This window comes from Taudactylus pleione, unplaced genomic scaffold (genome assembly GCF_031769625.1).
Source record: "Taudactylus pleione unplaced genomic scaffold, aTauple2 ptg000376l, whole genome shotgun sequence".
In the NCBI taxonomy this organism is placed as follows: domain Eukaryota; kingdom Metazoa; phylum Chordata; class Amphibia; order Anura; family Myobatrachidae; genus Taudactylus; species Taudactylus pleione.
The window spans coordinates 3,163,920-3,179,651 of record NW_028284777.1 but is presented as its reverse complement, the minus strand read 5'-3'; the positions used below and the strand labels follow the sequence as shown (position 1 = coordinate 3,179,651).

The window sequence follows — 15,732 nt, the reverse complement described above, 5'->3', positions numbered from 1 at the left end:
ACCCTAACCCCCCCTTCCCTGCTGCCTAAACCTAAGTCCCCCGGGGGGTGGTGCCTAACCCTAAGTCCCCCCCGGGGGTGGCTAACCCTCCCTCCCCCTAGCCTAACCCTAACCCTCCCGGGGGGGGTGCCTAACCCTAAGTCCCCCCCGGATGCCCTAAACCTAACCCTCTCCCAAACCCCCCCCCTCTCCGCGGCTGTCTGCTCGCGGCGCCCGGCATCCCTTCAGTCGGGATGCCGGGCACCTGTCTCCCGGCATCGGGGAAATGACAGGCGTCTAGATATAGATGCCTGGCATTTCACCCTCGCCAGGATATGAAAGTCGGGAAGCCGGCTGCCGGTTTTAAGGCAGCCGGTTTCCCGATTGTATACCAATTCAGCTGCGGACGGACATGCTCTCACAGCATGTTAGCAGCTGTGATTGCAGTAATATGGTAATGCAGCAGGAGGGGTTGCGCCTACTGCATTAATTATTGATCTAAACTCCGTCCCAGGACGCAGCATCGGATCATCTGCAATCCCTTTGGCTAGCTGAGTGACCATGGGGTCACGCAAGCCAGCCGTCGCAGATGAGTAAACAAAAGCCAGAAAATCTCAATCAGCCTAATGGAGATCCTGGCCTCTCCCGATAATTGGGAATCTGCATGATCCTTGTCACTGCGTCTGCAGCTCAATCTTCCTCTGAAATCACACTGCAGACCAACATTGAAGACCATGTCTAGGGCTGTCATCAGGGAGGGAATGCTGGGACTGGAGTCCTGTTCCTGGACAGAAGGGGGCCCATCCCCAGTGGCACTGTGTGGCTGCAATCAATCTTCCCTGCTGTTTGTAATCTCTATGCTAAGCTTTGCCAGGATCAAAGATTGTGGATTGATTATGCTGCCTGCCACAGTCTGAATGTATCAAGTGCTGAGCTGCTAATGAGCCTGCCAGGCACTTTGCTAAGACCCCTGTGAAATGCTAATAATGCACACTGTTTAATGTCAAAGTTTATCTTGCAAACACAGAGGGCTGACTAACTCCGTATTTGATGTATGCGGCTGTTGGAAAAGTAATATAACACAGCACTTTGGAAGAGATGAGAGTGTGACAGTGTGTATACGAAGCCAGCCCCTCAACCCAGTGTCTGTGTAATTTAAGAGTGTCCCGGTTTTATGGGATTGTGTGACAGTTTGTGGCCTTGACAAAGGTCAAACTTAATAAAAAAAAAAAAAAACTAATCCTGGTCAAATTACACCACCATGCCAAATGTTGTGGCGCTAGGTACAAAACTCAGATAACTATATCCCCCAATAGATATATATATAATGCTGATGGTCACAATACAAATGGCAGCATCTTGTCTGTCACAATCCTGACAGATTCTGACTGAGGGTTTGGCTGTGGGTGGGGTGGGTTAGGGTTAGGATTGGGGTTAGAATACTTACCAAAATCCGTTGGCATTGTGAGTATCAGGATCCCGTACCCAACCATATATTAGTAACATATGGAGTACTGTTAAGTAATGCAATATTATCTCTTTAATCTGAGTAAGATTGTTGTAATGTATTGCCAATAAACAGGAGTCTAAAGCAGGTAAACATGTGCAGCAGATGAGATGCTATTTGCAGCATGGAAAGTTATATTGCGTGGTCATACACAGGATAATAGTGTGTACAGCCGGCGTGATATAACGTTCCATCACGTCGTACCGTCGTTGGGTATACACATAGAGCCTGATTCAGAGATGTATGCAATGTCGACTTTTATGCAGATCGAGTGATTGTTTGCCATTGCGTATGCATGAAAGCTGCGCTGCAGTTATTGTTTTGTGATCACATCTGCACAGAGGATCCAAACGCTGTTTTATGGGTGTGCATAAATTAGCTATTTCGATCTCCTTTGCAGCATTAGAGCTGGAGAGACGCTGTGTTTGAGATAGGTCAGACTTGCAGCATGGCTTTCCAAGCTGCGTCGATGTTACCGATGTTTGCATTGGTGCGTGACGTCGGACGAATATTAGAAGGCAGCAGTGGGCGTCCCTATGATCGGGTAAGCTATGGAAACAGCATATTTCGGCGCTGCATTCCATGCGAAATTGCAGATGTGATTGCATTAGCGTACATCTCTGAATCGGGCCCATCGTGTGTGCTCAGCTTAACAGTATAGACTATTTATATATAGTGTTGGATACTTGGTTATGTTGCCTAGTTTTCCCACAGAGGGTGATTTTTTTTGGTAAATAAGAGGTATTTGAATAATGCACTGTTTCAATGATCTATACGGTGTACTGCTGGTAACTTTAATAAAGGCTATAGAAGTATTGAATTAATGATTACATGCAAACATGTTGTGGGTTAGGATTTTTGAAGCCGGATCTTCTTTATTACTGTGCCACTTGCTATTAAATTTTAAATTGCTGTAATGCACGTTTTAGATGGTTGATTCATTGAGATTTTCTTGTTTTCCTATAGGTAAAAGGGTTGCATTTAAAAAAGTGCAACCATGAATATGGTTAAGAGAATCATGGGCCGGCCTCGGCAAGAGGAATGCAGCCCGCAGGACAATGCGCTTGGTTTAATGCATCTAAGGCGGCTTTTTACAGAACTTTGTCATCCTGCCCGGCACATGACACAGAAGGAACAAGAAGAGAAACTTTATATGATGCTACCAGTCTTTAACAGGGTATTTGTGACTTATGAATATACCTTTTTGATAGATTTTATTAGTATTTACAGTAATTTTCCTCCCCTACTCACATTTAGGAAACAATTAGACTACATTAATCACTTTACCCTCATACCAAGGATCTATAAAAGCTGTCGAGCCACCCCCCTCACCCGTCAGCTGCTGCTGCTCTGTGCCATCAGTGACCACCTTTTTGTTTCAACATTGGTGCAAGGTTAAAATTTGATTTGGTTCCCAGCACCCCAAATCACAATATGTGAAAATACATATGAAAGAGGTCCCCCTCTCCCCCAGTCTTTTCAAAGCTCCTTATTTTAAAAAAAAATTTTACTTAAAGAAATCAATGCTGAAAAAATTCAAATGTAAAAGTTGGTCTGGTCTTCACAGTAGTTTTAAAGTAATTCTCTCCTGTATTGGAAACAATGTTTTATATTTTGATACTCTCATTTCTCTCATTTCTAATGCTGAGCATACATAATAAAATTATCTGGTTGATTGTACAGTATATTTGCGCGACTGATCACTAATTGTCAGTCAGACATGCCGAATCGCCCTGCATGTCCAATCGATTCGATAATTGGTCAGCCGTATCTTGCAGTATATGCACTGCTGTGACCGGCCAACCGTCCTTTCCGCTGTTCTTTCAGGGGAGGAACATTGATATATAATTTTGTTTTGATAAGATTGAGTGGCTGGGAAATATTGGTAAAAGATGTCATGTTAGAGATTACCCAGTAATATTATTTGATTCCTCTACACTATATGTAATCTCTCTTGTGTGCATTTCTTTCACAATGTGTTTTGTTTTTAGGTGTTTGGAAGTGCACCGCCTAACACAATGACCGAGAAGTTCTCTGACCTTCTGCAGTTCACTACACAAGTTTCACGACTGATGGTAACTGAGATACGAAGGAGAGCATCTAATAAGTCTACAGGTTTGTTACTAGAATAATAACCTCGGTCTTTAAAAGACTAGGAAATCTAATTATAGCTCCAAATTTATTTTTTTTTTATTTTTTTTTTATACAATATTCATTACTATCTGTTTTAGAGCACAGAATGGATATGGATATAACATAGAGGACAGGATGTACTAACACTAAAATGTGGTTAACCCTCCGAAAACGGTAGTTTGACCACATTTCCCATATGTATTAAGCTCTGGTAAGCAAAACTTTCTGGAGCTTGCACCCGATAGGCAATGCCATCTATAGATGGAGTTGTCTACTAGAGCCTATGGGCTTCTTTTTGGATAATTCCCCAAGGGGTACCCAATAGGATACACAATACATCCTGCCTAGAGTAACATTGTAGCCTCAGTAATTATCTCTTAGTTGTAATTCTTGTAAACCTAAACATTGACATTAATCTTTCTTGTGATACATTTCATATGAAATATAGATACACCCTTCAATTAAGCAGAGGAAATGTTTGCATAAGGAACCCTCTGTGATCCCAAATCTCAGGAGGAATTATTCATTCTAATGCTAATGACTAACTTTATTTTCCACATCAAACGTTTTCAAAACTTTAGTTGCTGAAAGTAAATTCATTGGGAAAAAAACGTGTGTGATGCCAAATGTCCTCATAGGAATACACATAAGTTGTGCTTGCTGCTTGCATTAAACAGTCTGTAGTGTTTGGCTGTTTTTTTCTAAGACAAATTAACATGTGTAAAATGTCCACCTGTATTAATATACGCACCAAGGTGTACGTGTATCGGAGCGCATCCGCACAATCGAGCGGTATATCTACTACATATAAGTATGTGTGTATAATATGTACAGTATATACACATATATTATATGTTTGTGTGTGTGTATATATATATATATATATATATATATATATATATATATTTATATATATATATTTTCCAGACGGCAGCACTCCACAGATTTCATAAATCTTATAGACCCCTTTAAGGAATATTCCTTAAAGGGGTCTATATGATTTATGAAATCTGTGGAGTGCTGCCGTCTGGAATCTATAATTAGTAAACACAGCCTGCCTCTGCCTGCTGTCTTTGGCTCTAGCACCCCGGTGGTTGCATACAATTCGGGGATTGCCGGTCTGAAAAAAAAAAATAAATAAATAAAAAATATACATATATATATATATATATATATATATATATATATATAATATATATATATATATATAATTTTTTTTTTACAATATTTATATTGTAACAGGGCTGGAGAAATAAAGACACATGACAGCCATGTTCCCGGTGTACCAGTGTGTTTTAATGGAAGCAGACACTGGCCCTCATTCAGAGCCGTACGCTCTGAGCAGAGCGCACGCTCTGAATGAGGGCCGGGCTCCATTTGCATGGAGCGTCCTCCTGGACGCTCGTATAGCTGTGGGTCACCATCCACAGGCTATACGAGCGTGCATTGTGATGGCCGCGATGGTCGAGACCATCGCGACCATCGAAATTGCGAGCCGGAGCCTGCGGTTGAGGTTTTCAACCGCAAGCTCCGGAGTGATTTTGGCTCTATCAGAGCCAAAATCACTCCCACTGACATCACTAGTGATGTCAGTGGGCCGGCTTCTGACGGGAGGCGTTCCCGTGGGAACGCCCCCGTCAGGGAGGCACGCCCCCGGCACGCCCACCAAAGGGGGCGTGCTGTCAATCAACATTGACAGCACGCCCCCTTTGATCGGACACAACGAGCGAAGGACTTTCCTTCGCTCGTCGCGTCTGACGCATGCGCACGACGGAGCTCCCTCCGTCGTGCGCATGCTCAGTGCATAACATCGACCCACTTGCGAGCGGACAGCCGCTCGCGAGTGGGTCTGAATCAGGCCCACTGTTCTTTAGCAAATACACACAGTAGCCTGAAATAGCAGGCCTAGAAATTAAATAAACAGGTGTACTCAAATAACCCAGTACCACAGTCTCTAGAGTTCAGTGTGCTGCCATGAAATGCAGCTTCCTCCTGTGATGCTTTCCAGCACATCTATTCATTCAGTCCTTGGTACTTGGGCTACTCGCTGGTCGCTATTCGGCATCACTGCCCAGAGCACTGGTGAATGAAAGTTTTTTAAACTTTGAAAAATGATTTGCAGCTGGGCTTGAAAACCTGGAATTCCAAATCTCCATTGCTGCTACAAAGGCTCTGATTTCATCTCCCTTGGAGGGAGCTGATCACACCAGAATGTGGGTCATTCAGGTGAGAGGCAACCCCTCTCACCACACATCATTCCCCCCCCTTTATTTTTTTTGCTTTTCCAAGCTTGGGGAAGCGCCCATCTTCCTTTGTGACAGCTGACACCATTCAGCTTTCCTAAATTCCCCTGAACAGACCTCTGTGTACCTGGTTCAGTTACCAGACTGCTACCTGACCATCTTTCTATGCGTATCTTCCTCATACCTGACGAATGTAGTGTGTTCTGCCAAAGGAGTAAACATCCCTCGTTCTCTGCTGATGCTGGATTTTACTGTTTTCTGCTGCTTTGTAGACAATGTTTCCCTCACAGGGACAGTGGGAGAACCACATGGTCTAGTCAGGAGTAGAGGGATCGAACTCTCCTCTTGTCATGGTTTGAGCAAGTTAACATGATACATTTGCTCTGTATGTCTCCGTCCTGGCTGTCTGACTTTGTAATATACTGGTCCTATAGGATCCACCACTTCATAGGGCCAGTGGCAATGGACAAACAACTTCCTTTCTTGTGTCGGCACCAACATTATCACTTTGTCCCCTGGATGAAATTTTCTGATGTGAGCTGTGGTATCTTAGGCTCGTTTCTTGGGTTTATTCGAACGATGGGCCCTATTTTATACAGCCAGTCATATAATTTTCTAACAAACTGCACAACGTTCGGTTCCTCTGTTTTCTGCTGTTCTCAGCCTTCCTTCAAAATGTCTAGATTGCCTCTAGGTTGCCTTTCAAAGTGGAGTTCAAAAGGGCTAAACCCGGTTGATGATTAGGGTACCTCACGTATGGCAAACATGAGATAAGGGAGCTCTTCATCCCACTCTCGTTTATTATAAAGGACAGCCCGGTGAATCTTTGACTTCAATGAGACTGGACATGATATTCTCGAGGGCAGCATCATTCTGTTGGTCCCTGGCAAATCTACGTAGGTCTATGTCATTTGGCAGCGTATCCCAATCCGCAATAGCATCCTCGTCCGACGGATTGCTTAGGGGTTGCCTCTCCAAGGAGGACTGGTCGTCTTAACATGCCCATCTCCACTTTGTGAGGTTGGGCCTTAGAGACTGTATGCTTGCTCTGTCTCTGAAGTTCCTTCAAGAACTCGGCGAACCCTGTAAAGTTGCGGCTCAATAGAAGCGGGTAAGAGAGCTTGGGCCCACATGCGGCTACTACCTCATAAGTGTGCCCCTTTAAAGTGAGACTCACTCGCACATGAGAAAAGTATTCCGTGGATCCATGTACTAACCATAGCATTTTTTTCTACTGGCCTGGGTAGGATAGCCTCTTAAATCAGGGTTAGCTCACTCCCTGAATCTATTATAGCCGGTAGTTCTTGACCACCCAGCAAAACAGATTCCCACATCGTTGGAGGTCTAGAGTCCAGGGGTACCATAGTACAGAAGGCTGGGTATGTAGCTCCCGTGAGGGCCACACCACACTCCATAGGCACTGAATCTTTGGACAGGCCCACCTTACGTGGCCTGGCTCTTCGCACTCATAGCAGATGACCATGGATTCTCCGTTGAGGTCTCCAGGAACAGTGGGTGTAGATGAGGTCACAGACTAGTGGGGTGCCAATTTAACGGGACACACATTCCCTGGTCTATTTTGCGGCATTTTTGCCATATTTCCTGCGGTTTCACACCGCTCCAATACTATAACTCCTCCAGGTTCTGAGGATCGGCGTGTACCACCCAGTGCTGCATACTTTCGACCTAGGGTCCTTATGCACTGGTCGACAACTACCACCTTCACAACCTGTGCAGCAGTGCGGACCTCCGGCTGGCGCAAACTTCGGCTCTGTCTGGCGAGTTTTGCAACCTGCTTCTGAATAGGGACCCCTTGTAGTAGGGCCCACTCATGAAAGCGCTGCGCCTTCCCAGCTGGAGTGAGTTTTGACCGAGCCAAAATTGCGTTTTTGACCAGATCATACATCTCCGCATCAGTGGAGGATAAGCCAGTATATGCTTTTTGTGCCTCGCCAGTGAGATAGGGGGAGGGTCGATCAGCCGAAGAAGCGGCTGGCCACTAAAATATGCCTCTGGGTCATCTGAGGCAGTTGTTTTCTTTAAATACCCTGCAGTTGTCGTTTCCACTGACTGGGTTACCAGCTGCAACATTTTCTCCTCTGTCCTCTGGTGAGAGGCCAACATATTTGTAGTACGAAATACTTCCTCCATTGTTAATTCTGGAGGCCTATGTAGGAACTTGGGTGGCTTTAAATAAGAGCAATGAGAAGCCAGTATTTAACAAAAAAATGAAATAAAAGTAATATGTTTGACACTTTTTAAAAAATTTTTTTATATAGTTTCCCAACAAAGGGCCTGATTCACTACCTTACACAACTGCGATTACACACGCAATTGGCCTATTGTTGTGTACTGTGCATATGCATCACAGTGTCTGAACTAAACATTGCGATCGGGACATGCGATCAGAGTGACTATGCAGACCTATCGCAGAGTGATTGACAGGAAGTGCCGTTTGTGGGTGGTAACGGGGGGGGGGGGGTCAGGCGACTGTAAAGAAGAAAGTTTTTTTTTTCTCTGTTCTCTTTCTCATACACACACAATGGAATTTACCACAGCACAGTAATTTATACAGAGTTTTGATACCACTACGCTTTTTATGGCTCACCAGCCGTACTCGCGTATACTGGAATGGTCTGCCTTGTTAGTTACTTGTCCACGCCGGAGGCGTCTAGCGCTTGTGCTGCATCTCAGCAGCGCAGTTTTCCTGTATGGGCCACCAAATATGTAACAGGGTTGGAGAAATAAGGTCACATGACAGACTCGTTCCTGGGGTACCAGTTTCTTTTAATAGAAGCAGACATTGTTCTTTAGCAAATACACATAGTAGCCTGGAATAGCAGGCCTAGAAATGAAATAAACAGTTGTACTCAAATAATCCAGCAACTAAGTTTCTAGAGTCTGCTGCCATGGATTGCATCCACCTCCTGCCATGCTTCCAAGCACGGCTAATCAATCAGTCCCTGTCACTAATCACATTCGGGCCTACTTGCTGGCCGCTATTTGGCATCAGTGCCCAGAGCACTGGGTGAATGAAAATTTTAAACTCCTCCTGTCTTCAGTAATGACTTGCAGCTGGGCTTGGGCAAACTTGAAAACTCGGAGTTCCAAATCTCCTTTACTGCTGCAAACTGCACAAACTGCTTTCATCTCCCTCGGAGGGAGCTGATCTCACCAGAATGGGGGTAATTCAGGAGAGAGGCAACCACTATATCTGTCTGTCTATCTATCTATGGATATAATCAGAAATTGATAAAAACAATAATCTCTATTAAAATCTAAACATAGCAGATTGCTTGCATGTACTTATTGTTTATTCCTTATTGCAGAGGCTGCTAGTCGTGCCATTGTCCAATTCCTAGAGATCAACCAGAGTGAGGAGACCAGTAGAGGGTGGATGCTGCTTACAGTAATTAACCTATTGGCCTCATCTGGGCAGGTATGTTCTTATTCACTATATCTGTCATTGAATTTTCAGTATGAGCGTATCGCCACAATTATATAAGTGAGAACACAAGCACTGTGCAGTCAAATCCCTCATTTGCATTCTTTTATTTCAAATTACAAAGTGGCTGGGAAATGTCCACTGTGGTGTGTCCTGTGTAACAGTTTGCTCCAGCATTTAAAAGGTTTACAGATTGGTGGTGTTTTCATGAAAAAAACATATCCAAAATGTGTCTGTGTGTATATGTATCAGTATTCATTCTAGCACCCTGCACCTACGTCAACCCATGCAGTTCCTCTTTCCTGCCTGGGGTGTCGCTCTCTGCTCTGGTGCTTCTAGCACACTTTGGTCTGTATCTCATAAGTTTGTTACATCAGCTGAGTGTTTACTAGAAGCACCAGAGCAGAGAGTGACACCCAAGGCAGGAAAGAGGAACTGCACGATTTGTGACAGGTGCAGGGTGCTAAAATGAGCACTACATATAATGTTTGTGTACAGATGTCTATTTTCTTACTGCTGCTTCAGTCGTGCCAAATAGTCCCCCACAGTGCGCTTTGCTTGCTAGAAATGTGCATCTTATTAGCATAAATAAAACAACTGGGTGTGATTGTTACATTGTTAGCTTGCACTGCTCAGTTTAATGTGTGACACTTGTATATCTGTGAGTGAATGATTCTGAATCTGTATACAAAGTGCTACGATGCAGCAGTCGCAGTTGTTTCTCATGCAGAGTTCTGTTGTACTTCATCTACAACTTTGTATGTGTGTAAAACCAATTCCTGTGCGGTTCCAGTCACAACCTGGCATCTCTAATACACTGAGTAGCTTTTCGCAGCGTCTTCAGTGTGACTTACACGTAAAATGTAAATAAAAATACGGTACACTACTCTGCACGTCTCTGAAGCGATGTAATGTATACAGTAGCAGCTCAAAGTGCTAAGCTTGTGAAATTATAGGTACCCATTAGATACTTATATTGCAGCATAAACTAGCACATGAAATATGTCCCAACACATCTGAAGGGGCAGACTCTTGATTAAAAAATTATTTGTATTTGACAATCGACATTATATTTACTATAACTATTTTGCATTAACTATAACTAAACTTTCTCAGCTGTGATAATGCAGCTATGATATTTATTAATTTATTAGTTTTATTACTACATTAGCCTACATAGTAAATGGACACAATAAATTGCTAAGCCATCAGCTTGCTGTAAGACTAAATCAATGTATAATTATTTTTCCAATCACAGTGGTGTAATCTTCCTTTTATAGATATTCAAGTTTGATATAACTGTTTATTTTTCAATTTGTCTTTCTTTCCAGAAAACCGTGGACTGCATGACAACCATGTCTGTGCCTTCCACCCTAATTAAATGCCTGTACCTGTTTTTTGACCTCCCGCATGTGCCTGAGGTTCCTGGAGGAGCAGAGAATGAGCTGCCATTGGCAGAGCGCAGAACGTTGCTTCAGAAAGTCTTTGTTCAGGTAAACTCTGCCAGGAAGTAGAGGAAACCCTGACTGTCCATGTTCTTCCAGCTGTGTTCAGTTGAAGTCTGTGTACTGTCAGTGTATCGATATGGATACTTGAGTGGAAACCTCATTTAGCTTGTACAATTTCTCATTATTTAGCACAATTGTGTGTAGCTTATTTGTGGTACTATTACAGCAGGCTTGGACAACTATCCTGGCCAAGCGTACTTGAGGCATATAGTTTCATAACACCCGTACTTAAGGGATGTTTAACCTTTTTATTTGTTGGTGAACTACATTTATGTGTTAACTTTTCAGGGCAAATATTAATATATTTCCAATTGTGCTTACCGGTAATTAAAAATGTTAAGCCTTTAATATATCAAGGTTGGGAATGCTTCTTGTTGGAGTGAGTACTGATAACTGTATGTTTGGTGGTGGAGAAATAATGGTAAAGGGCTTTTTGTAATGGTTTTGCTTGGGCTGCTTTATTCCAGTGAAGGAAAATGTTAATACCACAGCATTCAATGATATTCTAGAGAATTGTGTGTTTCCAACTTTGAGGCAGTTTATGGTTTATGATGTTTCAGCATGTCATTGCCCCCATGCACAAAGCGTGGTCTAGCAAAATAAGATCTGCCGAGTTTGGAGTGTAATTACTTGATTGCCCTGCACAGAGCCCTGATCGCAACCTCATTGAACACCTTTGGGAAGAATTAGAATGCTAACTTTGAGCCATTCCTTCACACTAAACATCAGTGGCTGAATGGATGCAAATCCCTGTAATCATGCTATAAAATCTAGTGGATAGCCATCCCAGAAGAGTGGAGCATATTAAAGCAGCATAAAGGGGACAAACTCTATATTAATGGCCATGGTGTTGGAAACAACGGGAGTATAGCACTTAAATGTATACACAAGTAAAATATTTTTTGTGAATAGCAATATATTAGTAAACAATAACGGATTAAATTAATAATACCAAGTGTTAAGTAATATATAAATGTAATATAAAATTATATAAAATCAATGGCAGTCAGAATTCATTGCCTTAGAAAGTACATGTAAATCAGTAATTATCAGCTCTGTATATACAGTAATGTTATTAACTACCTAATATTCTAAAGACCCCATAAACGGCCACCAAATAGATCAGTCACAAATGTAAGGGCAATTTAAATCCAGCAAAAAAGTAAATAATTACCGGTTCCGCGTAGAAATAGGCAAGGTACTCGCAGCTTTTTCGAAAAACATGGTTTTGGAAAGAGATGGTAAACAAGCCGATATGTGTGTGATGTTTGGGTGTTCATATACTGTTGACCATGTAGTGTAGTTTTAGGTAGTTATCATTGGCTAAGGATCTGTGTTGCTGGCACAGAGTAGTAAGCTGCTTTTTGCTGAGGTTTCCAGTACCTAAAAAGCTTACATTGTTACCTTGAAATCTCTAAAGTTGCCTATCCACTACTAGACGATTAAAATGAGCGATTGAACGATAATCTTTTGAAAATCGTTTGCAGATTGTTTAAAAAATTAGTCTTTTAGACATCTATCATCGTGCAAACATGCTGGCCAACCTGACGATATCGTCAGGTTCAGTTAGTCGTCAGGTTCAGTATGTTTGCAGATGATTGATTGTGCCTACACTGAACGACTGCTCGTTCAGTGTAGGCACATCACAGACTGACAAACGACTGCACGATTACAATGTCGTAATCTTGCAGTCTTTTGCCTGTCTTCTAGTAGATAGGCACCTTCAGTCTGTCTTGAATCACTTCTGATAATCAACCTGTAATAGAGAGAGCATGAAGCACAATATAATAACAGTAACGTGCTCTGCCGTTCATGTTCTTTAAGTCTCTGATTACAATTGCTTATCAAAATTTGATTTATTCAGGTCACTTTTATAACACTTCTAGATACGATAGGAAGCATATTAATAAATAATCCAAAGAGCATCTACAAAACTGCACTTCAAATAAATGCTCCATTACATTACACTTGTATTTTCCAACCTACAGTGTTTATCAGTATGTCTAGGGCAGTGTTGGCTAACCTTGACACTCCAGCTGTTGTGGAACTATATATCCCAGCATGCCCTGCCACAGTTTTAGCATGCCCTAATAGCAAATCTGTAGCAGTGCATGCTGGGTTATGTAGTTCCATAACAGCTGGAGTGTCAAGGTTAGCCAACACTGGTCTAGGGCATAGTTCTAGACATATTAATTTTATTTCTAGGGACACTATAGTACTGGAAACTAAATAATTTACATACAGTGCTGTCCACGTACTCCAGTCCCCTAGCTGGCTATGCATGGTAATTTTTCTTATCTAGTTTAAATTATCTTTTTTTTGTACATAAAGCTTGGAGAATGAAAATAGTGAGATATACATCCAACATACAAAGTGGTGGTGATTAAGTATTTAAGACAGAGAAATAAAATAAGCAGAACTATAAAAATATACATGGACTGTCCTTGAAACTTCTAGGTAATCGCCTCATTTAGAAAAAGGAGCAGACCCAGCTAGAAGATAAAATTTTTCACCTTAAAAAAATCATGTAATTTTATTTTTAAAGCACCGCACACACAGTGACCGCATCGTCGTACAGGTAAAATACAAAGTAACTGTGAAACTTGACATATCATAAGTACGTACTTTACATATACAGTAAACTGACAACACAGAGCAGGGAGGCCAATTCAATGCTCAATGAGCCTGTACCTAGTCAAGGGCAGGCATAGAGTGTGCCAGTCGCTAAATGGGACTTGGAGCTGAATTTCACTGGAAGCCAATATAGTGCTAACATGAGAGCTTACATACTAAGAGGAAGGGTGAATTGTTGAATGATGATCTGGGGAGAAGAGAGGAGGAATTTTGTACTGTTGTGGGTGTTTAGAATATTGGGACAGTTCTAGAGCTGTGATGGTGACATGTCTTAGCCCTGCTAAACAAAAAAAGCAGGGATTTGTCCAGGTGCATATTTACACCTTTTCGCAGGATTGATCTAATTGTAACCTAACCTTTAAACAATCTGCAAATGATTTTCGAACGATTATCGTACGATATCGATATTGTTGTCGTTCAATTGCTCATTTTAATCGTCTAGTCCAATGGTTTCAAAACCTTTTTGAATCATGGCACCTGTTTGGTATTGGGACCATTTATCAGGTCATGAGGTTGATTTTTTATTTTATTTTATTGCTGCTTAAAGATTCTCTTATAACGGAAGTTTATTAAAATATACGGTATATGTGTGTGTGTGTGTGTATATATATGTGTATATATATATATATATTTCTACTTCAGGGTCCATAGGGGTCCACAGGGTGACCTTGGGGTATAGCTGGATCCTGGATCCTCGGGCACCACGGAGTTAAAGCTTTTAGCTGCTCCCAGGATGCACTTGGGTCCAACCTCCCCTATACCCCGCCCCCGAGCCACAGGCACCTCAGTTTGAGATGGTGCCCGGCCGGAGTCGGGTCACCCTGCGGGGGGGGGGCTGCAGGAGCAGCCCCCTAAAGCTTTTTATTTAACTAGGTTAAATTTATTTTTACATTAGTTTTTTTCTCCAGAGCGGCAGCGCTGGGCTGTCTGTAAGACGCCCACGCTGCCGCTCCTTCTCCCTGCTGGCGCCGCGACGCCAGCACTGAACTGGGGATCGCGGCGGGGGAAGCCAGAGTCTGTACTAGCCGGACTCTGGCTTCCCCCGGGACTGCTGCCGGAAGACGCCGGGGAGATCAGGTAAGCCGCGCACCGCTGATTAGCGGCGGTGCGCGGGTAATGCCTTTCATATGCAGTCCCATGCCCCCGGTCTAGGGGACAGACCGGGGGCGCTAGCGGTGGCGGCGGGCCCCCCCTCCATCGGAGGCATACCCCGCCAGACCACTAGACCACCAGGGTAATTAAGCGGCAAGCGGGATGCCGCAACCTTGGGGGTTAAATATGCTAGCCAGGGGAGGAAGCCTTCCCTGTCAGCGGCTCCTCCCCTCAGCTCAGCGCGCCTTTCAGCTCGGAGTCTGGCGTCGCTGAGCTGCAGCTACTCGGGCCACTCCTCCTCTGAAGTCTCCAGCGGCCATTTTCTTACTGGCAGCGTGGATACTCTCAGGGAGCACGCGGACCGGTCCCCCTGTGTACCTCTCCCCCGACAAGGACAGTGTACACAGCGCTATAGCCCTCCCAGACACTGAATCTGGGAGGTTGATTGTAGTGGAAAGGTGCAGTGAGTATATCTTCCTGCATGGTATGTGACTTTTGCTAGTGCTGCCTGTCTGGGTCTTTTTTCTACTTACTGTCAGCCTGTACCTATCCCTTTCCTTCTCCTACAAGCCCTACAGGTGTGCGGGGGAAGGGTGTTTCTACTGACCTCACCTATATAGATCACGTATTTGTGAGGTCCGTCACATACAGTTGTGTGCTACACGGTGCCATATTGTGGGCTGTTGTTCAGCACACTGGTGAGTGCGCACGTTTTCTTCCTAAGTCATGTCTGAGGAGGAGATTGAGCACTCCGGGGCTCCAGCATTGTTCTCCTGCAGGCGCTGTTCTGCAGGAGTGGATAGGGAGGATTTGTCACAGGACGGCCTGTGCGGACGGTGCCAGGCGGTCCCTGGTACGTCTAAACCTCCCATTTCGCAGGAGCCACCATGGGCGATGTTTTCCCAGGTGCTGGTGTCCATCGCGGACCGTCTGTCGGTCCCGACTGCCGCCCCTACTAGGGCGTTGCCCCAGCCTGCCATCCCCCATTCCCCGGGTGTCCCACAATTATTGCAGACTCCCCCGGGGTCTCAGCCTGTTGGTCCCTATGCGGGGTTGCCAATGTATATTCAGTCCACCCCTGTGGCACAGCCGGCTGTGGTGCCGTTTCAGGCTCCTGTGACAGCTCCTCCACCCTGGGTGGATGCGCTTTCCCACACTGTCCAAGATTTGGCGGCAGCATCTTCGGCTTTT

General features: G+C 43.9%; 1 protein-coding gene across 7 annotated transcripts in view; it reads left to right on the top strand.

Annotated features, from left to right (window-relative positions):
• WDFY3 (WD repeat and FYVE domain containing 3) overlaps positions 1–15,732 on the top strand; it is a 304,293-nt gene that overhangs the window by 100,392 nt on the left and 188,169 nt on the right. For all 7 annotated transcript variants that reach the window (XM_088445038.1, XM_088445034.1, XM_088445033.1 and 4 more), the window contains exons 3-6: positions 2,453–2,663; positions 3,478–3,601; positions 9,192–9,301; positions 10,639–10,800. In XM_088445038.1, coding sequence (XP_088301164.1) covers positions 2,484–2,663; positions 3,478–3,601; positions 9,192–9,301; positions 10,639–10,800 — 576 coding nt within the window. In that variant the 5' untranslated portion in view covers positions 2,453–2,483. The remainder of the gene's footprint in view (positions 1–2,452; positions 2,664–3,477; positions 3,602–9,191; positions 9,302–10,638; positions 10,801–15,732) is intronic.